At 33.9% G+C, this 25,391-nt stretch overlaps 1 protein-coding gene across 42 annotated transcripts in view; it reads left to right on the top strand.

The window, feature by feature from the left end:
- camta1a (calmodulin binding transcription activator 1a) overlaps positions 1-25,391 on the top strand; it is a 639,110-nt gene that overhangs the window by 545,343 nt on the left and 68,376 nt on the right. For all 42 annotated transcript variants that reach the window (XM_073939169.1, XM_073939167.1, XM_073939163.1 and 39 more), the window contains one exon: positions 11,239-11,392. In XM_073939169.1, coding sequence (XP_073795270.1) covers positions 11,389-11,392 — 4 coding nt within the window. In that variant the 5' untranslated portion in view covers positions 11,239-11,388. The remainder of the gene's footprint in view (positions 1-11,238; positions 11,393-25,391) is intronic.

Genomic DNA, 25,391 nt, shown 5'->3' with positions numbered 1-25,391 from the left:
TAAAAGGCTGGATAAGTGCTGTTATTTGCAGAATATCGCCAAATACCAGAAAAAAAGAAACCATTACACTTTCTAATGAAGTTTCTTTTTACATTTATTTAGTTTTTAATGCTCTTGTGTTTAATTATTAATATTTTTTCCATTATATATATATGGCGAGGCAGTGGCGCAGTAGGTAGTGCTGTCGCCTCACAGCAAGAAGGTCGCTGGGTCGCTGGTTCGAACCTTGGCTCAGTTGGCGTTTCTGTGTGGAGTTTGCATGTTCTCCCTGCCTTTGCGTGGGTTTCCTCCGGGTGCTCCGGTTTCCCCCAAAGACATGCAGTACAGGTGAATTGGGTAGGCTAAATTGTCCGTAGTGTACGAGTGTGTGTGTGAATGCATGTGTGGATGTTTCCCAGCTGGAAGGGATGTTTTGCCGCTGGAAGGGCATCTGCTGCGTAAAAACTTGCTGGATAAGTTGGCGGTTCATTCCGCTGTGGCGACCCTGGATTAATAAAGAGACTAAGCTGACAAGAAAATGAATGAATGAATGAATATATATATATATATATATATATATATATATATATATATATATATATATATATATATATATATATATATATATAATAATTCCTTACTTTTCTATAGCGCTTTTCTGGGCACTCAAAGCGCTTTACACAGTGGGGGGAATCTCCTCATCTACCACCAGTGTGCAGCATCCACCTGGATGACGCGACGGCAGCCATTTTGCGCCAGACCGCACACCACACACCAGCTGATTGGTGAAGAGGAGACAGTGATGCAGCCAATTGAATATGGGGATGGTTAGGAGGCCATGATGGACAAAGGCCAGTGGGCAGATTTGGCCAGGATGACGGGCTTAAACCCCTACTCTTTTCGAAGGACATCCTGGGATTTTTAACGACCACAGAGAGTCGGGACCTCGGTTTAACGTCTCATCCGAAAGACAGCGCTCACCGAGCAGTATAGCGTCCCCGTCACTATACTGGGGCATTAGGACCCACACAGACCGCAGGTATATATATATATATATATATATATATATATATATATATATATATATATATATATATATATATATATATATATATATATATATATATATATATATATATATATATATATATATATATAGCAGGTATATATATATATATATATATATATATATATATATATATATATATATATATATATATATATATATATATATAGCAGGTATGTATATATATATATATATATATATATATATATATATATATATATATATATATATATATATATATATATATATATACATTAGATACAATTAATAAATATTTAATTTATTTATTAGCACATAGTTAATTGCTAATTATATTGATATAATTGATATCTGCTTTCTTTTTGCAAGCTTGGAGGTAGCCCTAATTGTTTTTCCTGCTTACCAGTCAATTAGACTTGAGTAAGAAAACAATTTCTGTGAATTGAAGCACAGAACACTTCCTAATGAAGTTTCTTTTTGCCTTCATTTAGCGTTTAATGCTCTTAAACAGTGAAGTCAAGGGATAAATACAGGTTCTGCGGGCCGGTACAACATCCACACGTCTCTGCACTCCAGGGATGAGCCTGGCGGAAAGGTGCTGAGCTCTAATGAACGCCTTTAATAATGAAAAATGCCGCTTGCGCAATACAACAAGCCTTGCACACGCTGCAACTCTATCTTAACTTTAGCACACAGACCTGCTCCACCACAAACATGGCTTAAAGATTACATCCCACAATTGATCAATAGCTTAATGAGATCCCATTTTCTCCAGCAAATAGCATCCAGGCCCCAAAGTTTCCTCCTTTAGTTTGTTGGTTGAAAACTTTGCGTTATTAAAAGGGAGCAGCGAGCGAGCAGGAAATTAAATTAAATGAAGTTTGCATCCTGATAGATTTATACAGCACTGCGTGTTTTCATTGTGTTGTTGTGCCAGCGAGTGCCAGCGTTATTGTGTGGGTGCGTAAAAGCTCTCTGAAGAGACAAGGAGTGAGCCGGGGATGTCATGCGCTTCTGGCTCACTCTTGAATTTACGACTGAAGCTCGGCTTCACAGATTACTTGTATTTGGATGGGTTGTAAGTCTGCCAAACATGCATTGTAAAACAGGGACGGATGAGTTGGTGGAGGTGGGAACAAAAACGAGGAATGTGTGTGTGTGCATGTGTGCAAGCATGTGTGTGTGTGTGAATGGGTTGGCTTATGATGCGTGTGTGTGTGAGTTTTTGTTGTTGTTTTTTGAAAGGTTCAGTATATGAGCGCCTTTTATTTCTTTGTTTTTATTGTTAAATATTAATTTTTTACTCTATGCTTTCATAGTCATAATTCACCCCAAAATCAAAAACAATTAAATGGGTGGTCCACTACAATATCATATTTTAAACTTTAGTTGATGTGTAACGTAGCTGTGTGAACATAACAACTCTGAATGTAATATAATCAAAGTTCAATGCATAGGGGGACATTGGCTTTTACAGAGTTAGCTTAGCAAAGCCTACAGCGAACAAAGTTTGGGGACTACAAAAAAAATACATCCAGACTAGTGAGATCACAAGGGCTTCCGGTTTTGCGCATACACTCCGTGCAATGAAGGGCATGGTACGAGGTGAGGGAATGTTATAGTAGAGAAAGCTAAAATGCCTTACAAATGCTGCTATTTCCAAAGAGCTTCTTCTGTTTCTGTATTTGGGCTTCCAAAGGACGTTTGAATTGAATTATGTTCTAGAGTATTATAAAAAAATATATAGCTAGCATTTGACAAAGGAGAACTTCCAGAATCTCTCCCAGTTCAGTGCTAGATTCGGTTAAAACTCCTCCAACCGACAAAGCTGTGGATTGTGAGTCACAACCTGTAAGTATTTTTATTTTTAGCGAGGACGTGAACAAGGATGTAAACAACGTAAAATGCTGTTTGGCACCGCTAAAACTTTAGCTATAAATTTACATTTTTCAGTCAAACAGTTGTAAACACCCACAATCTTCAGCAGCATGTCTCTCTATGCAGACACTTTTAGTGTCTCTCTATGTAGCCGCTTTGTGCGTTCTACATCTCAAATAACGAACTCGCAAAAGGTATGTGAGCGTTAAATATTACTTGCACATGCTTATTCCGAATATATGTGAAAGAAACTTGTCAGATTTTATTTTAGAGAGCAGGCATGAGGTTCAGCTGTGTGCTCTTCATTTTCTATCTGATGCAGGCAAACTGATACGATGTGATGTTGTGGAGTCAATCCGTGAATGACAGCACATTATGTTAGCTGACCAATCAGAGCCCCTTGAGGGCAGGCCTTTCAGAGGAACTAGGAAATATGTCGTTTTCATGTCGGCTGAGTAGCTTTATATAATTAAAGTAAGATATATGAAAAAATTATGTGAAGCATGAGCACACATTGCTTTGCCTTTTATACACATAACCAAGCCTTTTAAAATACACTGTGGACCACCCTTTTAAGACAAATAGGATTTGCCTAAGAAATCCAAGCTTATTTTTATGGCTAAAACATATGGCGTTACACTTATTATTATAAATCTTTTTTTTACCATTTTATTTTATTTTATTTTGATTTCATTTTATTTTATTTTGTCTGTCCTTTCTCACCCCGAACTATATATTGCAAAATATGGTGGTGGAGAATGTTGTAAGATGGAAAATAGGGTGAAAAAATCTGTGAGATAAATATTTCAAAATATGCTCATATATATATTAGAATTTATTGTATTTTATATCTAGTATATTTATTTTATGTTTTATTTATTTATTTATACATGGAACAGTTCATTCTGGTTCTCTAATCGGATTGGCTAAAAGCTATGGGATATTCCACCAGTATCAGCACTTTTCCAGTCTCTTCACTCGTGTGTATAACTCACAGCAAGTGCCAAGCAGAGAACTAAACTTACTATAATATGAAAGTACTGGGTCTGTTGGACCACATAATGTATTTTTGAGATGTAGTAGCCAAAATGTAGTAGTTTAAATTTATAAGGATAGTTCCTGTTTCAAAATGTGTGTTGATGATTTTGGAGATGGCTTCCAGCGAGTCTGGTCGCTGTTCAATCTCTCATTCCTGCAAAGAGCACCCTTCTGATGGACACTTTTTCTGAAATCTGATGTATGTTTTAGTTAAATGTTAAATACAATATCTTAGTTATAGTTGTACATCACTACTGTTGTGAGTATATGCGACTTTTTCTCTGTGCTAATATACTGACATATTTCAGCCTTACTTGTGTTATTGCTGATATGTAGTATAATACATTAATTAAGAAAATACGGTATGGGCTGCATGGTGGCACAGTGGGTAGCACGTTCGCCTACATGTGTATATATATATATATATATATATATATATATATATATATATATATATATATATATATATATATATATATATATATATATATATATATATATATATATATATATATATATATATATGCTTATAATTTTATATATATACTTTTTTCAGGATTATATTTTTTCTTTGGATTTTGCAGAAAATATAACCAAGCCTCTTTGAGATTTTAAGAAGCTTTATCCATGTAAAGGATGTGTGGTGCCCAAATGTCATGGGTCTGGGTTTTACTTATCTACAGTATACTGTAGCTCTCAGTATGTTTAAGGACTGTGGCTCTGTCCTGGTGTTGGAGGACTGTGTGTCTGGGTGTTTTCCTCACCTGTGAATGCAGTGCCAGTCAACTCCAGCAGCAGGAGCCACATCTGACATCCTCTATACACATGAAAGAGAAAAGAGCACCAGAATCCACTCTTAAAACACTGTCATGAAGACTGATTTCCTGTGGCTTTAAAATTTAAATCAAATCTCTTGCTTTTAATCCATCAAAGGTGCTGTTCAAACACCTTGACACGTTCACTTTGAATATCAAGTGTGCTGGTTGAAGAGTTCAGTCAGAAGTCCTCACTGTGAATTACAGGCCCGTTTGCTATTCAGCGCTCTGAATTTGGATTTTGATTCATTCTGCTGTCCTGTTTCATCATGCAGGTTTTCTGGTCACTATTCAGGGTTTGTTAGTCTCTTTTCTTAGTTGTCTTAATTGTTTTTCTCAGTTGGGTGAATTTCACAAGAAAGAACCAGGTCATTGTTTTCACCAAAATGAAAAGATAAAATAAGAAAATATATTAAAGCTTTATTATTTTATTTTGTGACTTTTGAAACCTTGTTTTATTTTTTATAGCTATATTATATTATATTATGTTATATTATATTATATTAAATTATATTATATTATATTATATTATATTATATTATATTATATTATATTATATTATATTATATTATATTATATTATATTTAAATTATATTATATTATATTATATTATATTTAAATTATATTATATTATATTATATTATATTATATTATATTATATTATATTATATTATATTATATTATATTATATTATATTATATTATATTATATTATGGATGTTTCCCAGTGATGGGTTGCAGCTGGAAGAGCATCCCCTGCGTAAAAACATGTGCTGAATAAGTTGGTGATTCATTCCGCTGTGGCGACCCTAGATTAATAAAGGGACTAAACAAAATGATTAATATATTGTATATCTTTTTTTTTCAGCTTTACAGTTTTAGATTTGTCAACTAGAAAAAAAATTATTATATTTTATTATATTTTGATTATAATAATATAATATAATATAATATAATATAATATAATATAATATAATATAATATAATATAATATAATATAATATAATATAATACAATATAATATAATAAATCATTAATATATTCTATATTATCTATATCTATCTATATCTATATATATCTATATATTATCATACTGTTACTTTGAAATATGATAATAATGAGTCATATCAATTTATCAAATAATTAATCTAAAAACAACAAAGAAATAAAACAAAATAAAAATATATATATAATCAAATTTTAAAAAACTAAATTTAGGTGCTTTTGTACATGGCCATGAGCCGGTCTTTTTACTACGGCCCCTCAGTGAAAGTGCCGGTGGCTGTATAAATGTCTGTGTTTGTGTGTATTACTCCATTGAGCATGCAGGACACATATTTTGCACACATATACATGGACGTGTAAAGCTGCAGGCCAGGAGAAATGCACAGAGCCACAGCACGTAACGCTCATAAAACTAATAAAAATGCTAATGAAAGGGACAGTTTTCACCACTGTTTCAGAGTGTGGATTCAGCTTGCGTATGCGTTATGTATCTGCACTACACATGGCATTCAGGTGCGTGTGTGTGTGTTTTCTTGTTCAGTGCGCTTTGTAATCCACACTATTTAGGATTTCAAAACAGAATTGATGTTATTTGCTCCGTTTAGCTACACTTTAACCAAGCCTTTTATTCAAGAGCAGTTAAAATGTGTCCAGCAAAAACGTGTTGACTTTAAATAAGTCAACAAAACAGAATTGAATTAGTTTAAAGCATAGACCATGGACGTAATATTCGTAATGTCAACCATAGTTTTCTGAAGAGTGAAAAATGAAGCTACAAGTGGGAATGGCCAATTGTCGCCATTTTGTTTGTGTGTCATTATGCCAACCAGGGTTGACCCAAAAAGGGCAAAGAGGCGGAGCTATGCTACAGATGACTGTTCTATAGCCTACAGCTAATCAGTCTGTCAAATTCTGTAGTGCATTACAGTTCTAAAGAAAAATATAAATGATCAATGATCTTAAGTAAAACAATTGCATTTATAGATATAATATACAAAAAAATAAGAATTTTATCTGGAAAATGGAGGCCATGTGAATTGTTTGTGAACACAATTAAGTGCACACAGTTCACCATATTATCTGATAATTGTAATAAATACTTCCAAAAGGCAACTGACTGTGTAAAGCCACATAAAACAAAACAAAAATACAGTATATCTGCCGAGTTCAGTGGATTATCAGCCGGAATGACTTGGCGGTTACCAGCGAGACCTAGCTGTCACTCAAGTGGCCAAAAAAAATATGCAGACTTAATATAACTAAATATAAATGAAACGGATATGTTATAAAACAAATTCAAACCCCTCACAGTTGTCATGAAGGGTAATATTAGCTATATACATTGGTGGAAAGAGAACTGAAAAATCAGACTCAAGTAAAAGTGCCATTACTTGCCTAAAAACTTAGTGCAAATAGAGTAAAAGTATCTGTTGTAAATATCAATCAAAGCATGAGTAAAAAGTAGACCTTTTAAAAGCACTCTAGAGTAGTGAGTTGTAAGTTTTACGCTGTAAAAAGTTGATGCATTTACATCTAATTTGTGGATGTGTTTAGTTATTGCCCAGCAAGCACACAACATCATAAGATGATAATATTAGGTTAGATTTAGGTTGTGATGTCAGGTGACTAAAATTCAATATCTAGCCTGTGTCTAAGGACAGTGTTATTTTGACATCAAATGACATTGATATCTGGATGATTTTAGGTTGTGTTGCAAAATCCAACGTCGAGCTAACATCTTAAACCAGTGTCATATTGACGTCTAATACTGACATTTATTCGTCAGATATGGCAACCAAAATCCAACATCTGATTGATGTCATAGTGGTAACGTCCACACAACGGCAAGCTGTAGCATCATTAGACATTGATATTTGGTTGGTTTTAGGTTGGACATTCATGTTAACCTGGCGTTGGGTTCTGAGATGAAACCAACTTTCATTTCCAACACACAACTTCAACTTGAATTTCACGTCATGTTGACATCTTGTGCCTGCTGGGTTTTTAAGGCCATTTCGGTCATCATACAGTAAACATCCATCATCAGTGACCCGAATTTAAACAGTCTCTGGGTCAATGCGTGTAGAGATTTTGGACATCTTCCTGGACACTTTTAATACTTCCACAGTTTGCTGCAATTATAAATCACCCATGTCTTGAGGTAGTTCATTATGACGTGATTTACCTTCTATGTGCGATTTAATTTGACAGGAATCACAGAACTGATTTTTCTAATCCTTATATACAAGAAAATAATTAGGTAGGGACTGCAGATTAAAGAAAAGTAGTTCAGATACAGCGCTAAAAATGTACTCAAGGGACAGTAAAAGTACACATTTATATAACGACTTAGTAGATTACAATTCCTGAAAAAAAACTACTCTATTACAGTAATTTGAGTATTTGAAATTAGTTACTTTACAGCACTGGCTATATACATCAAAATAATTTTTTTTGTACTAGGCTGTAAACACCTTTTTTTCTACTGTAAAGTTGGCCATATTAAGAGGTGGGTCAATAGAAAGTTGCTATATTATGGAGCCAGGCTTAGCCGAATTTCATTGAATTGCAGTTTCAGTTACTTCTCTATTAGCTCCACAAGGGAGAGCGGGATGTTGCCGCTTGGTTTAAAGTTGATTTTGTTCATATACACAGTATGAAATCCAAATGAATATCAATTAGGTGCTTCAACCGATGCTTATGTTTCTGTTTGGGATGTTCTGTTCCTGGTTTTAACCTTGATGAACTTTCCCATTATATACTGTTAGCAAACAGTTTCATAAATTTTATTCACTAGCCGCTCTTGGCTTAACTAATAGCACCGTGTGTATTGAAATGAAATCATTGTCATTCTTTTCAGCACAAACACACCTTCTTTCTATGTAAATTTGGCTCATTATAGATTACTTCTTATTCACAAGACTCAGCGCTATTTTCCGGTGCAATTAATGTTATGCTGGTGGTGCCTGTGGAAAGTGGACGCTGAGCTCCTTCATTCAGAAGAAGTGTTTGTGTGTGTTTTCTAGTGATCGTGACAGCAGTCATTCTTCAAATGATGGAGGAGAATGGCCAGTGAAGGACATCGTTCACATTATTCTCCAAAAATGTGGTCAAGTGTTCTGGCTAGCTGCCAAATATGCAGGCTAACAATAACTAATAATACGGCCAGTTTTTACATGCACAACAACTAAATTGTATTTATCAGGAGGTTTTTTTCTGAACCAACATAATCATTTTCCACACTGTAAAAAACTATTCACTTAAAAAAGAGAGTAAACTTGTTGCCTTATAATTATTAAGTAAACAAGCTGTGCATAATTATAAAAGTAAAGGTACAGTAAGTCAATGGGTTTACTGACTTTTTCAGAGGAAAATCAGCTTGTTGCTTTTAAGGCAACGGGTTTACTGACTTTTTTTGAGTAAAGTAACTAATAATTTTACAGTGCACTGTAAAACCCAACAGTCCGGTTTATCAAATAAAATGAGTGCAGTTAACTCAAGATTTACTGAAAGTTATGTCTACTCATTTGAAAAGAGTTTTGAACTCAGTGTTGAAGGTAGTGGGTTATAAATACCTTATTACTTCAACATAAATGGAGCACGTTCACAGTTGCAATCGGTTTCCTAAAACGGTTTGAGTTGCCTTAACTTATTGGGTTTTACAGCACTCAGTTTCTTTAAGTTGTTTTTATTTATCAGGTAATATTGTGCTTAAATTGCTTCGTTTAATGAAATGGATTAAGTTCACAGTACTCATTAGGATTCGTTTTTGAACTTAAATGGTTTGTTGCAATCGGTTTCCTCAAATGGTTTGAGTTACCTTAACTATTTGGCTATTTGAGCTTTATATAGTTTGCAATGCATTCCTTAATTTTTTTAATGATATGTTTGTTTAATTTGTTGTTGTTGCTGTTGTTCAGCGCACATGTAAAATTTACAAGATTTTACCTGAACTTTTTATATAACTGTAACAAGCTGGAAATTACAGCTTAGTCAAAGACAAAAATGGGATTTAAGATATATTAAACCAATGAAAGTATGGCTTTAAATGTATTTAGATTTTATTTGTTTATTTTTTGTACATTTCTGTGTATTTTAATGTGTCTTTGTTTGTTTGTTTGTTTGTTTGTTTGTTTGTTTGTTTGTTTGTTTGTTTGTTTGTTTGTTTGTTTGTTTGTTTGGTTGATACAATTTTTATGGTTTACAGGCACTAAAATTAGTTCAGTTTAACAGTAGTTTACATAAAATCCCGTCAAATATAATTAGAACAAAAATCATTAGATGAAAATATTAGACAACTCTAAAACTAAGCATCAGCCTGAAATACTAATTATTTGACATTTTAACTCTATTGTTTGCCATTCTTCTTTCAACCCCTATGTTTTACTAATTTGTATAATAAAATTTATTATTTTATATAATAAAATTTATTATTTGTTTTGTTTTGTTTTGTTTTGTTTCGTTTCGTTTCGTTTCGTTTCGTTTCGTTTTATTTTATTTTATTTTATTTTATTTTATTTTATTTTATTTTATTTTATTTTATTTTATTATGCAAGAGGTACACAAATTACATGGGATCATATACAAATGGAAGAAAAAGGCAAGGGACAGAACAGATGAAAAAAATTGTCAGGTTCTGGGAGGTGTGTGTGTTTGCATGCGTGTGTTTGTATACATATTATTATATCAATTATTATAGGTCACAAATATCAATAAATGAACCAAATATATAGATGTATAAATAAAACGGAAATAAATCAATCAGTGGTAATGAGTCACAACAATGTTAGTAATGTGATGATAGCAATAATGACAGTAAAAAAAGGACAACAGTAATAATAACAACAACAACAACAACAAAAATAATAAAATACTAATTACAACAAGCACTACACCAATACAGCAATTACTAATGCTACTACTACTACTGCTGCTACTACATACAACTACTACTACCACAACAACTACTACCACCACAATGACTACTACTACTAAAACTACTTAATTTACAATATAATAAAATTTCGAATAAGTTAGTAATTTCCTTTTCACATAAATATATCTGTTAGACTGAATGAAGATGGAACATTATTTCACCCCATACTGTGACAATTTTATTTTCACAAAATCATTTGAAACTTCAAAGCCGACAACTGGCATTTAATATTCCTTCTAAATAATTTAAAATAATGTTTGTAAATTTAATTTGACACCAAAATAGGACGTCTCATCTTTGACCCAGCTTTAAATGTAATTTCGTAAGAACATTTGTTTGAATATTTTATGCTGGCTCGTTTTTTTAGTTATCAGTGTTTTCTTAGTGACAATAAATGAGTCATGTATTCACTGCAGTCCTAGTTTCCTAGTTGTTTCTTCATCGTTGTTTCCAGGATACAAGTATTATTGAACATCTTCTTCAGTCAGTTTCCATTCACCACACTTTTCTGCCTTTCCTCTTTTGGTCCTGTGTCTCCTGCAGAACCCAGACATCGTGCTGGTCCACTACTTGAATGTGCCAGCTATTGAGGATTGTGGGAAGCCATGCGGGCCCATCCTGTGCTCCATCAATACGGACAAGAAAGAATGGGCCAAATGGACGAAGGAGGAGCTAATTGGCCAGCTGAAACCCATGTGTGAGTGTCCAATCACATGCCATTATCTTGTCTTTTCTCATGCACATTGTCCAGTTTGTGAACAAAAAAGTACACTATCCTATTTTTATCAGGATGTTTTGACCTACAAAATACATTTGGAAAGTCTCAAATTCTGATCGAGTATGCATTTATTTCATGATCATCATAATAATAATAATAATAATAATAATAATAATAATAATAATAATAATAATAATAATAATAATAATAATAATAATAATAATTGTTATTATATATTATAATATATTGTAAGAATAATAATAACTTGTCATTTATATTAATATACAGTTAAATCAGAATTATTAAACCCCTTTTTTTCTTTTTTCTTTTAATATTTCCCAAAGGACGTTTAACAGAGCAAGGACATTTTCACAGTATGTCTTATAATATATTTTCTTCTGAAGAAAGTATTAATTGTTTTATTTTGACTAGAATAAAGGCAGTTTAAAAATTTTTTTAAAACCATTTTAAGGTCAAAATTGTTAGCCCCTTGAAGGATTTTTTTTTTCCGATAGTTTACAGAACAAACCATCATTATACAATAACTTGCCTTGAACCAATTATTTAAATGTCACTTTAATAATTCTGACTATAAATAGTTTAAATAGTTTTTTTTAAGTTTTTGTTCAAATATTTCACAAGTGATATTTAACAGAACAAAGGAATGTTCACAATATAGGCTATTTATTTTTTTTCTTCTGGAAAAAGACTTAATTCTTTTAGTTTGATTGGGATTTGTTTTGAAAAATAAAATAATTGTTTTGTATAAATCTTTATAGTATTTTTTCCCACAATTATTATTATTTTATTTTTTTGTTCTTTTTGTAGAATGTTTTTTCTGTTTTTGTTCTGAATTTTATCATCATCAGTGTTTGGGGTATCACATTACAAATAACGTGAGTCACATAATAATATTACTTTTCTAAGTAACGAGTAAAGTACCGCATTACTTTTAAACAATAAGTAATAATATTTGTTACTTTTCAAAAAATGTAACGTGAGTACCTTTTTAGTTTAGTTAATTAATTTTTTAAAAATAGATTACTTAATAAAAATGAAGTCACGTTGAATCCCGCACACAATGAGAGAATGCAGGACCAGGCAGAACGGAAGACCACTTAGCCTTACATTTCTGCGATAGAAAAATTCTCTTTATTTTGAACACATGGAAGAAAAGGAAAAGAGGATGATCTGAATGGACACTGATTTTACTTTTTAATAAGACAAAAAAAAGTACAAAAGTTGCAAACACATTACTTTAAAGTGTCATTATTCTATATATACGGCATGTAGAGCTCTTGGGTCAGGAAGTTCTCCTACATTAATTATCCTACATAAAAATATATATATATATTTTTTTTTTAAGGTAAATAAAAGTTATAATTGTTAATAGCCTCAGCCATGTCAGAAAAAGTAATGCAAAAGTAATGCAATGCATTACTTACCATATAAAGTAAATAAGTATTGCAACTAATTACTTATTGGGGAAGTAACTCAATATTGTAATGCATTACTTCCTAAACTAACTTTCTCCAACACTGAATATTATCAGTGTTAAAAACTAATGTGTTGTAAAATTATCAGTTTAACTGGGATTTATGATTTAGATTGTAAACTTCTGACAACATTTTTATTTTTTAATTATTTAATTAATTAATTTATTTATTCATTCTTTTAATCATTCGTTTATTTATTTATTTATTTATTTATTTATTTATTTATTTATTTGTTTATTTTGAGTTTAACAAGGCACCAATATATTTTTTTTACTCGAAAATAATTAGGAAAGCAATATTGGTGAAATAGCCCTGATTTTAAATCACAAAAAAAATATTTTGCTCAGTCATTTTCTGCAGAAAAATGTAAAAATATAAAAAATTTAATTAAAGTATAATGTTCTATACTAGACGTATCAGTTTAACTTCGGTATGACTGATGCAATACTGTTGCCGTTTTCGTGAAATTTCATGAAAAGTCTATTTCTCCCTCTTCAGCCTGCTTTGGTTTTCTATTTTAACCGCCTTCCATCCAACCCGCCGCACCTTGTGCCCTTTGCTCATAGCAGGCCAAACCTCCATGTGGAAGCCTTGACATGATTATTACCTCCTCTCGTCTGTGCGTGTCCACTCCAGGCGCCTGCCTGTCCCAGGGTCAGTGGAGCCTCTCGTCTGCGTCTCGCTGTCCAGAGTGATGAAGCACATTGGTTTCCAGTCAGTCAGTAGAGGAGAGCAGTGATGTATTGATTGATGCCAGTGAGTGGGTGAAAGAGTGTCTGAAATCCCTTCACACGTCCAGCACTTTGTTATATGCTTACGCTGTGTTTATGTTTTCATCGACGGCAGATCACGGAATTGACCCGAGGAAACTTATCTAATGAGGATTAGACATATGGCGATATTCAATAATATGTCATGATAATGAACATGCACGATATTGAAATCCTGGACACTTCAAAATACCATGAATTATTATTTATTATTTGAACTTTTAGAGTGCTTGTTAAGAATATTCACAGTGTACTTGCTCCAAATGTTTGTAGACTTAATTGGTTATCTTAATATCATTTTTGCATGTTAATCTGGCCTACTCCACAGTGAAATATTGATTGAAAATTCTGTGACTAGTTATATGGCTATTGCATGTTTAGCACTGTGCTATAAAGCTCCCTAAACTGCACTCACAGTGAAAAGCTTTTATTAATTTCTTAGGTAATGACTAGTAACATATTAAAACCATACACTGAAATAAATGAATTATTGAATTTACACATTTTTTGTGTGTGTGGTTGCAGTTAATATGGCCTGAATTTAAACAAACAAATACAATTTAGTAATGTTCAACTTAATTTGTTTGTTTAAATTCAGCACATATAAATTCTTTGCAACAACTTACCTTTGAAAAAAATGGTAAATTTAATGAATCATTTATTCAGTGTAGTCGTAATTCTTTTATTAAATGTAGTTAATACCTAATAAATTTAAGTTGTATTTTAAAACTAATAACAACTTTAATAAATCTGACTTTTTCCTCAATGATTATGTCTACATGGACATCAGAAATTGAATTATTTGCCTTAATCTGAATAAGACAATAGTATGATTAAGGTGTTTACATGAGTTGCTTTTTCAGTGTTTCTTTCATGATACCGTTTTATATGTTATAGCACATAATTCGATTAACGTCATAGTTTGATTGCTGTGTTTACATGTCTGTACTGCACTTCAACAATGCGACTAAAATCGGAAAACTCCAAATGTCTTAATTCGATTTCTGTTTAGTTTGATTATGAGCTTAATCAGATTAAATTAATCAAAAATTGCTTGTTACATGGGAGAGTCTTGATCAGAGTATTATCTTAATCATATTAAAATCAGATTATTGGTGTCCATGTAAACATACTCAGTGTTGTTTTCGAACCATTAACTAACGTTTACTAATGAGACCTTATTGTAAAATTTAAAAACTTTTGCAATTTAGTTGAGTCAAAACATTTGTTTACTATGTGTGTATAAAATAAAGCAATACACTTAGTATGTTTGTGTTATTATACACTCTAAGAAATGCTTTATTTAACCCCAAATTGGGTAAAGTAATATTGACTAAATTTAATCCTTTAATTTAAATTAAAAAATTAACCCAGTTGTTTTTTTAGTTCGTATTACACCCAGAATTGGGTAGAAATAACCCAGCATTTTTACACTGTACCCGTTAAAACTAATTAGTTATAATATTATATACCGTGATTTAAATTTCAGCAACTAATCGTAACATTTGATACCACTATAGCCTAAAGGCTGATTTATACTTCTGCAACAAGCACACACGTATGCTCCGCTGCAGCCTATGCGTTGTTGGATAGCCCTTGCCATGGCCTTAAGAGTCGCTGACACGCACCTCTCAAAAAATGTAACAACATGTTGCAACAATGCATAGCACAAGCTCTGTGATTGGTCGGCTTGGTAGCTGTGACAAGTGTGGCTGAAAGACCCACCCCCTCGCTGACAAAGTCCAGAGTTTGCCCTCTATGTGAGTTCATTTGTCTTATTTTTGACTGCTGAGAAGAAGGCTTTAAGACAAATTTCATTTTTAAATTGAATTGAAATTCAAATTAAATTATTAAAATGGCCAAATTCTGACTGAGCAAAGTTGAATGAGCTGCCTATAGACCGTTACAGTTTTTTGTTCAAAACAAGTTTTAACAGATTGCTTATTGTTTTGTTTTTTGTTTTTTTTTATAAAGTATTTTTTCATATTTCTTTATTTGTTAATGCTTAACTTATAACATTATTCATAAAACTAATAACTTACAGTTTGAATGCACATTTTAAAACATATACTTTGTAGTAAAATAGTATTGTGAGCATTTAACAAAATTTTAGGAAATATTTTTGGTACATCAAAAATTATGGTTCGACAGCATCCGACAAGCTAATTCATCAAAGATTAGTGCTTAAAATATCACTAAAATGCAGCATTTAAACCTCATAATTGAATAGAAAATGAGTCAGATAACTGCAAAAAAAATAAGAAAAAAAGAACCACCCCTTCCAATATGCTGGCTATGGGCCTGATGAGCATGTAGAAAATAAAAGACAATGACGGTGCGCATATATAATCATGTTTACGGAGAGTCTTGTGAGGACACGTCTCTGTATGTGATGCCTGGCATTGATCATTGGAACTAGGACAGGGCTGTCAAGGTAATGAATATATGAAGTCGGATCCCTCGCATCAGCACTTTTAGACACTGGATGTCAGCGAGGGGAATACAGACGAGCTCAGCTGACATTGTAATCGCTGCTGTGTGTTACGATCCCCTTAAGAGCTCTGGTGGCAATCACTTAAGAGCTCCCTTTCACATTGACTTAAAGACACGTGCTGTAAACTAATGCGTTCATTACACTCCATAGCTGATCCGCATCCAAAGCATTTGCCGTAATGCATGCGAGTCATTAACGCTGCAAATGGTGTGGAGGGTGGCAAAGGTGCGAGATGTCCAAGGGGGTGGTTGCGTTGAGACTGGACTAATAGGCCGCGAGACGAAATTCACCCTCATAATCTTCAAACAACCGTCCCCTTGTTTGAGCCGATCTGAAGAGCGACAGTACCACCTTGTGGCGGAGATGTAGACGTGCAGCCTGTTGACAGTCAGAGAGATTCATTGTGAACTATATTAGCCATGCATTATTCATGGATGCATTATACATCAGCTCTACAAACCCAGTGCGTTCCCTTGAGTGACCCATATCATACACAAACAGCTTGCATTCATTAATGGGACGAGGTGTGTTTTGCGCGGTCGGGACTGAATACGTGCTTTCCTCAACTGGCAGATCTTCTGAGAAAAAAAAAAGTTTGATGAGAAGTTTCTGTGTGTCTCTGCTTTAAACATTTCCAACGCATTTGCGTCAGATGCCATAGAAACGCATCAGGGTTACGGTTGCGTCATCACCTGCTTTGCACGATATGAGCAATGTTTCATCACTGTGGTGTGAAATATAGATTAGTTATTTTTGCACTGAAGTTGTATTATGCAGGATGATTTTGAAGTTTTGTACGAAGCCTTTGAGTTGTATTTTAATTCATCATCAAAGCTTTGACATTTCTTGTTATCTGCAATTCTACCTTATAGTGTTTTAAGGGACATTTGATGAAATCTTGAGTAGTTTTGACTACATGTGTTGTATTTAAGGTACTATATGTAGAATGCACCATAGCAAAGCTCTTTTTTATTGGTTTATTATACTTTAAACTACTGATAACTAGGCATTGGCCGGTATGTTATGATAAATATAACTTCTCTCAAATCTGTTCTTTTTAATGTCGGGGTTAAAAAAATATATATATACTTTTTTTTTCCACTTTGAACACAATCTATTTTATTTTGAGAAACATTTTAAATAGTTTGGAGCAGTAAACATGTCATGCTAAATAATTCAAATAAATCATTGACTTTTTACTGATTTCTTTACAATTTAAAACACTATCTTTGGATCTTTTCTGTTCTAAAAAACAAAAAAAACATAAATTATTTTTATTATTTATTGTTATTATCATTATTATTATTATTATTATTATTATTATTATTATTATTTATTTGTTTATTTATTTATTTATTTATTTTTAGATGTTTCATCAGCTTAATTGGCGTTAACCTGGGGTAAATTCAGTTGATTAGACATGATTTAAAAAGGCATACACCTGTCTATAAGGTCCCAGAGTTGACAGTGCATGTCAAAGCACAAACCAACCATGAAGACAAAGGAATTGTCTGTAGACCTTCGAGACAGGATTGTTTTCTGCTGCTCTGAAAGTTCCAGTGAGCACAGTGGCCTCCATCATCCGTAAATGGAAGATGTTTGGAACCACCAGGACTCTTCCTAGAGCTGGCCGGTCATCTAAGCTGAGTTATCAGGGGAGAAGGGGCCTTAGTTGGGGAGGTGATCAATAACCGGATAGTCACTCTGTCTGACAACCATCTGTGCAGCAATCCACCAATTAGGCCTGTATGGTAGAGTGGCCAGACAGAAGCCACTTTCTGCCTGGAATTTGCCAAAAGGCATCTGGAGGAGTCAGACACCATAAGAAACAAAATTCTCTGGTCTGAGGAGACTAAAATTGAACTTTTTGCAGTGAATGCCAGGTTTTACATTTGGAGAAAACCAGGCACCGCTCATCACCAGGCTAAAACCATCCCTACAGTGACACATTGTGATGGCAGCATCATGCTGTGGGAATGTTTTTCAGCTGCAGGAACAGGAAGACTAGTCAGGATAGAGGGAAAGATGAATGCAGCAATGTACAGAGACATCCTGAATGAAAACCTGCTTTAGAGTGCTCTTGACCCCAGACTGGGTTGACGGTTCATCTTCCAGTAGGACAATGACCCAAAGCACACCACCAAAATATCAATGGAGTGGCATCACAACAACTCGTGAATGTCCTTAAGTGGCCCAGCCAGAGCCCAGACCGAAATCCTATTGAACACTTCTGGAGAGATCTGAAAATGGCTGTACACCGTCACTTCCCATACAACCTGATAGTGCTTGAGAGGTACTGCAAAGAGGAATGGGCCAAAACTCACAAAGACAGGTGTCCCAAGCTTGTGGCGTCATATTCAAAAAAGCCTTGAGGCTATAATTGTTGCCAAATGTGCATCAACAAAGTATTGAGCAAAGGCTGTGAATACTTATGTACATGTGATTTTTCAGGTTTTTTATTTTTAATAAAATTGCAAAAAAAAAAAAAAAATCTTTTTTCACATTGTCATTATGGAGTATTGTATGTAGAGTTTGGAGGAAATCAATGAATTTAATCCATTTTGCAAAAAGGCTGTAACAAAAATATTTGGAAAAGGTGAAGTGATATGAATACATTCCGGATGCACTGTACCTTGAAACCGGTTATTGTTACATGCCTGCTTATAACGAACATCAAGTTGTAATATTTGATTTTTTTTTTTTTTAAGGTCACAGGCAGTTGTATAAGCATTTTACTTCATATTATACGGTGTAAGACTGTTTAAAATTTACATTTGTAATTAGAAAAATTTCTATAGAGCTGTATACAATACAATTGGTGTCAAAGCAGTTTTAAAGAGATAAAAACTAATGAAAAAAGTATACTAAACTTTCAGTAACAGTGTGAAATAAGCAGTAAGAAGATTCACAAAAGGCAGCTGTTCTGTTCAATGTTGATTCTGTCCAGTTCAAAAGGGATGTCAGTGTTGAAGGAAGTGATTGAGCTGTAAGGCAGCTCTACAATCAATAACTAGCAAGCCAAAAGCCACCGTGGCATGACGCCCAAGCTCCTTCAGATGACAGAAATGGAGAAATGAAAAACCTTTGGTAAAGCCATGCTCAAGCAGGGGACCAGTTCTGCTCTGGCCAAGCCAAAGAAGAAAGCAGAGCTGCAGTCTTATCAGTGGCTTTAAGCATGATGGGCTTCGTTCCTGATAGAGCTGCAGGTCCCGGTCAGTCTAGCTGTACAGTATACTAGCTGTAGGTACATTTGCTGAGTGAATAGCAGTGTTGTGATCATCCTGAGTACAAATTTACTGCCTGGTCTGTATACGGTCCAGATATACATATGTACAATTTAGATAAAGGAGAGATTGATAGACTAACAAAAGCATTAATGCTATTGATGCTTATATAGATTGGCTGTTTTGAGAAGTGTTCCTGGTTATAATTTCTCTAATTAATGCAACAATCCCTAATGGGATTATTAACATTATGGATTATTTATTCTCACTATACAAAGTACAGCAAAATTCTAACAGTCCTCCAGGTCAGTCGCATGCACTATATCTTGCATAAGCTATGCATCCAATTTTTAAAAATCTATAAATACATGTAATCTTATCTAAGTAATAATAGTTACTTAAAAACAATACACATAAAATGGTAGTCAAGACAGTGGTGTAAATTTAGCCAGTTATTGCATATTTTAAAAAAAGCTGTAACGTATTCCACACCCTATGAACAGTATTGGCATATAACAGTTTCTTTACACAGTAATTGAATAATAGAATATTATAGGCCATAGCCATATAGGGAACCATCAAATGAATTTCTTATGGACGACAGTAAGGGATCACAACAAAGACTAGAACTGTAACATAAATAATTTTTAATGTTGTAGAGAAAAAAATGCAGAACCATTTAAAATGTCAGATAACAAAACAATAGTGAAATCTTATTTAAAACTAAATTATATTATAAGATGATTGTGAAGCTAATCATTTACTATGGTGTGTAAGCCTTAAAGGTATAGTTCACCCAAAAATTGAATTGTACTCCCTGTTTACCCTTAAGTAGTTCCAAAGCTTTTTGAATGCATTTTTTCCATTGAAAAGATATTTTGTAGAATGTTAGAAAACAGTAACTAGTGCTTAATTTGAGCCGAATCCTGTTCCGGGAAATGTCAGATTTTCGTGTTTTGCATTCCGTTATTTATTTTAATTGATCCGGCATTAACCTGCATGTGTGTGTGAGAGAGAGAGAGAGAGAGAGTGAGAGAGAGAGAGAGAGAGAGAATGTGAATGAGTCTGAGTGAAAAACAGCAAGAAAAGTTGTGTGGATTGTGTGCGTGCACACAAAAAGATAGTCACTTTCGACCAATCAGCTTTCTTACGTTTATGTTCACTCTCATTGATTGGTGATTGTTTCGCATGCAGTGAGCAGCAAAAATAAATAATGTCATGGTGGCGTACCTAAATAATGTTTGTATTTTCAAAACGCTAGAGGCAGTCAAGTACATGTTATTTTTTTATAACCATGAGTAAATCTAATAATAAGAAAAGGATATCTCGAGAAGATGGAACTGCGCCCCTGGATCAGGATAGCAGGAGACAGAAGCAAAGCGAGTCAAGTCATTCAGAAAACATGATGAAAGAGATAACTGGGGGCTCTTCTTGAAGATTAAACAGACTGAATCATTTTCGCTTGGCACATAATAGAGAACTGAATGTCAGTGTTGTTAGTAAACTGAATAGTGCTGTTTCATACGACTTATGTTTGTAGCTACATGTTTGTTTGTTTGTTTGTTTTTTATCCATGGTTGACCCATAATGTTATATTCCACAAAATAATTAAAGACTGTTTTAAAATTTGATGCTTTTTTTGCTACAACCGCTTAGTAACAACATGTTCCGGGAAAACTGAAATTGTGTGGCGGATGTTGGTCACGGTATCTTTTATTTCCTGGTTTTGTTATGGGAATTATTCATTTACACATTAAGCACTGCCAGTAATCATTGACTTCCATAGTAGAAAAACTTAAATACTATGGAAGTCAATGGTTGCTGATGTCTAACATTTTTCAAAATACCTTCCTTTGTGCTCAACAGTAAAACTAAACTCAAACAGGATTGTGGCAAGTGAAGAATGATGACAGAATTTTCAGTTTTGGGTGAACTGTCCCTTTAAGTCTCTAGATTATGTTGCTGTTGTTAAATGTCCATCATCACCCAGAAATGCATCATGTTGCACTAGTAAAGTGGATTGCAAATGTGGTTTCTTGTTGAAGTTGGTGTGTGCAGCAGAGGTCAGATGGCAGGTCACAGAAGGCATCAGTTGCTTAGTCATAGAAGTGCTCGCGAAGGGAACATGATTCATTTCTCTCTGCTGATGTAATTTAAGAGTCCAGGAACCAGCCATGCCTGAAGCCCCCTTACTGCTGCATGAGCAGATGATCAGACAGTTGTTATAAACACACACACACACACATATACACAGCAGGGTGTAAGATATCTGATGTGATTGATGTTTCCTGAAGATATCCTGCGATTAAGTATACAAGTTGGCTGGTGTGGTTATGTGGATATGGATGTGGCTGATGGAGAGAAGAGTCTTTGGATCTGAGTGTTCTATCAAGACGTTTCAAAGTTGACTAAAGCACTAAATATATAATAAATAAACTATTATTAAGTACTACTTTACATTTTGGTCAAAACTTTTATAGACAAAATGAAGAATAGATGTCATATAAAATAAATGTTATTAAATAATTAAAATAGAAATAGACTATAATATTTATGATAGATTTATTAATTCTTTCATTCGTTTAATACGTTTAATGAAATATATATAAATATATTACTTATTACTTACCTTCATTGTCAAATTCACTGTTTATTGTTTCATTTATTTAATATACAGCTATGAAACATTTTAAAGGAACTCTCAAATGTACTGGATTAATGAGGTATGTGATAAGATGTTTTTGTTTTTTGTTCGAATGAATGTCTGACAGGCTGGTAAAAAAAACTAAATTATAAAGTAACTAAACTGTAAATTCAGAAAAAAAAAATGTAAATTTATATATATTGTCTTGTTTTGTTTTTGTTTTGATTTTAATGGTATCACTTTATTTTTATGATCCCTTTGAAACCATTAGTTGATTACATTGCAACTACAGTACATAGTATTAGTAGACTGTAAAGTTAGAGATAGGGTAAAAGATAGTCTAAATTGGCATTTATGCTAAGTTTCTGAATAATGTTGGTTGAGCGAGGTATGCAGATATTAAAGGTGCAGTATGTAAAATTGACACCCAGTGGTTAACCTAGGTATTGCATTCCTGGAAAAAAAAAAACACAAGTGCAGGTTGCCAGATAGACCAAAAGGAGCGAGTCTAACAATGGAGTCTAAAGACTAATTTAAATCGTGTTCTAAATAGAAGCAACGGCACGTGTCAGAAGGAATATTTTCATATTAAAAGAAGTTTTTGTTCTAATCAACACCTCAAATTGATAGAAATGGCTTCTATTTTCTATCAATGATCACCTTAGGTACAGCACATGTGCTTTATTCAGTGTTAAATGCTAACAATGTGTGTTTAAATATCATTTTACATGACATTTATTGGCGTATACACATATCAGTGATTCAGCATTTTCATTTAACAATATTAAAGAGGTTTAATTAGATTATAAACCTTACCATTTCATGAGTGAGAGCATATTCTGTGCTTCTGGATGGCTGTATTTAAATTTCTGTCGTGTTTTGTTTGGTCCAAACAGCCAAATTGATTATCACTGCAAATCTCATCACGTAGCGTGTTGTTAGGACATGGGGTTACAGTGTAACCTGCTTATCTAATGTTATGTTCGTAATATTTATATTACTTGCTGCCTAATAACCTAATGTGAAACTCTGAATATGTGTCACATTTTCGAGTCTGCTACTGTCTACCGGAGGTTGCATTTTGGTCAAGAGCTCATGCTTTGAGAGCCTTTCTGAATAAATGTATGAATGAATGAATGAATGAATGAATGAATGAATGAATGAATGAATGAATGAAATACACAGTTTACATCAAGGCAACCCAGGATGCTGAAATGTAATTGGCTAAACTGGCATCGTGCGGGTTAAAAGAACCAAAACAAAGTCACCAGGCACAAAAGGCACTTTTTCAAAGCAGAATATCTAACTTTAGCGTTGTTTTCAGATAAACAAGAATATTTACTTGGCATGTTTCTTAAATATCAGCAAACATATTTCTTTTATGCTCTAGAAGAGTGAAAAACTTACATACAGCACCTTTAAGCAGAGAGTCTGTTAATACGGTATGTTAATAATGAGAATTAGCTGACATTTAGTTGCAAAATACCTTATAGTCAACTAAATGTGCACCATCAAAATGATTTGATTTTTCAATAAAGTTTTTAGTTTTATATTTGTCATATATATTACATTATACATTTCATTTTACAAGTTGCATTTTTTTATTTGTTTAAAACCATTTTAGTCCAATTATAGTACAAAATAAGACAACTTAAATTACCTTTAATTTGAAGTCAGCTATTATATTTTCTCTACACGTTGTGCCAAGGGAATACTGTGCATGAATTTCATTCCCCAACAACATTCCGAGCATCTCAGACTCTGAAGCAGTGTATGTTGGAGCAGACACAAGGAACACAAACGGGCTGGATGAGCAAAAGCCTGATGGTTTGAAGAACTGCATTGAAACGGCAGGCTGCTACGGACTGAAGTGTAGAAGAATCCCAGCGAGCTTAAATCAGAGGATTCTTCTTCAGATCCTCGCATGCAGCCGATGTCACGGCGTATCCACCAAACCAGCTTGCCCTTTCATTACATGACCTGCCTTGTGCTGCGACTCTGGTTCAGGCTCATGCTGTGAGATTGATTTGTCTGTTGGAGCATGGTCATGCTGGTATAATGGCTTACGGAGCGCCGCTGCGATTCTCTGGCCAAGCGCAGAATGGCAGAGCTCAGCAGAGCGGAGAAAACCTGCTGTGTATGTGACAACTGTTGTGCCGGCTCCGCTTGGTGACGCAGCAATGTTTGTGAGTTCAAGCCAAACGCTTTTGTCTCTTTTATCTATTTTTGTCTCTTTGCCTCCCTTTTCCTCCCCTCGCTTTCACATGCAAGCTTGTTACACTCGCTCATGTAACAAAGCGTGCACAAGCGTATTAAGGTGTCTTGATGCTGTTTGATATTCTAAATAGCGTTCCTCTCCAGAGATCACCTTGCGTTTCTTTTCCACTTTGCCATTTTATCTTTCCAGTTGCTGTTTTGAGAATGAGTTTGGAAATTATGATGGTAGTACATGGCATAAACAGAAAAGAGATGTTGCCAGGAGTGACAACAGGAAAAAAAAAAATTATCTTTTTTTTTTTTTCCTTTTTCCACACATCATAAAAATTGACTTGTAATAGGATGAAATCTGTCCTTGAAATTCCTATGTTTCTCCTTGGGGTCAGAAAGTATACAATAAACTAACACAGGCTCATTCTGAAAGCTAAGCCCCATATACATTTCTGGAGATCGTGAATTATGTAGCTATAAGTACGTATGGCTGCATTTTGTTTTTAAAACAAACTGTTAGAGCCATAAAGAGAACTAAGAGATTTGTAATATTTTTCCATAAGATTATATTATGTGTATTGAGATACTGTTGATAGTTATTGTTATTTTATACAGCATTTGACTTGTATATTTTGTAATCTCATGTTATGTACATGACATTTCATATGTTAACTAATGCCATACGTCATACAATATGTATGCGTAATCAACAGGGGAAAAAAATATAAGAAAGAGGGAAGGGGCTTGATGGTAGATAGTCTTTTGAGCGTTCTTTGAAACCATATTTATATTGAAGCTTGGAAAAAGTGTAATTAGTTCTTACGTTTGTTTTTTCACAAACGAAAAGTAAGCTGTTACATTGCAAGTTTGTGGTTTTACGTGTCAAATCCTTTGTGCCGAGTCCCTATGGAAATGGCGGAGAACTGGAAGGAATAGATCACCTCTGCACAAACCCTAAGGGTCGGTATAACGAAGTTGCTTTTCGGGCTTACCTTCTGACCGATTTCCTCCGAATGGACAGCTTTCTTGCTGTTACCAGTTTGTCCGGTAAGCTCGCCATGGATGTCAGTTGACGCAAAGAGGAGATGACCACGATAACGGGGGTCGAGTCAAGTGAAGAACGATTCCAGAAAGTGGGTAGG

This window comes from Danio rerio, chromosome 23, assembly GCF_049306965.1.
Source record: "Danio rerio strain Tuebingen ecotype United States chromosome 23, GRCz12tu, whole genome shotgun sequence".
NCBI lineage: Eukaryota > Metazoa > Chordata > Actinopteri > Cypriniformes > Danionidae > Danio > Danio rerio.
The sequence above is the reverse complement of the archived record's forward strand: the minus strand, read 5'-3'. Positions and strand labels throughout refer to the sequence as shown.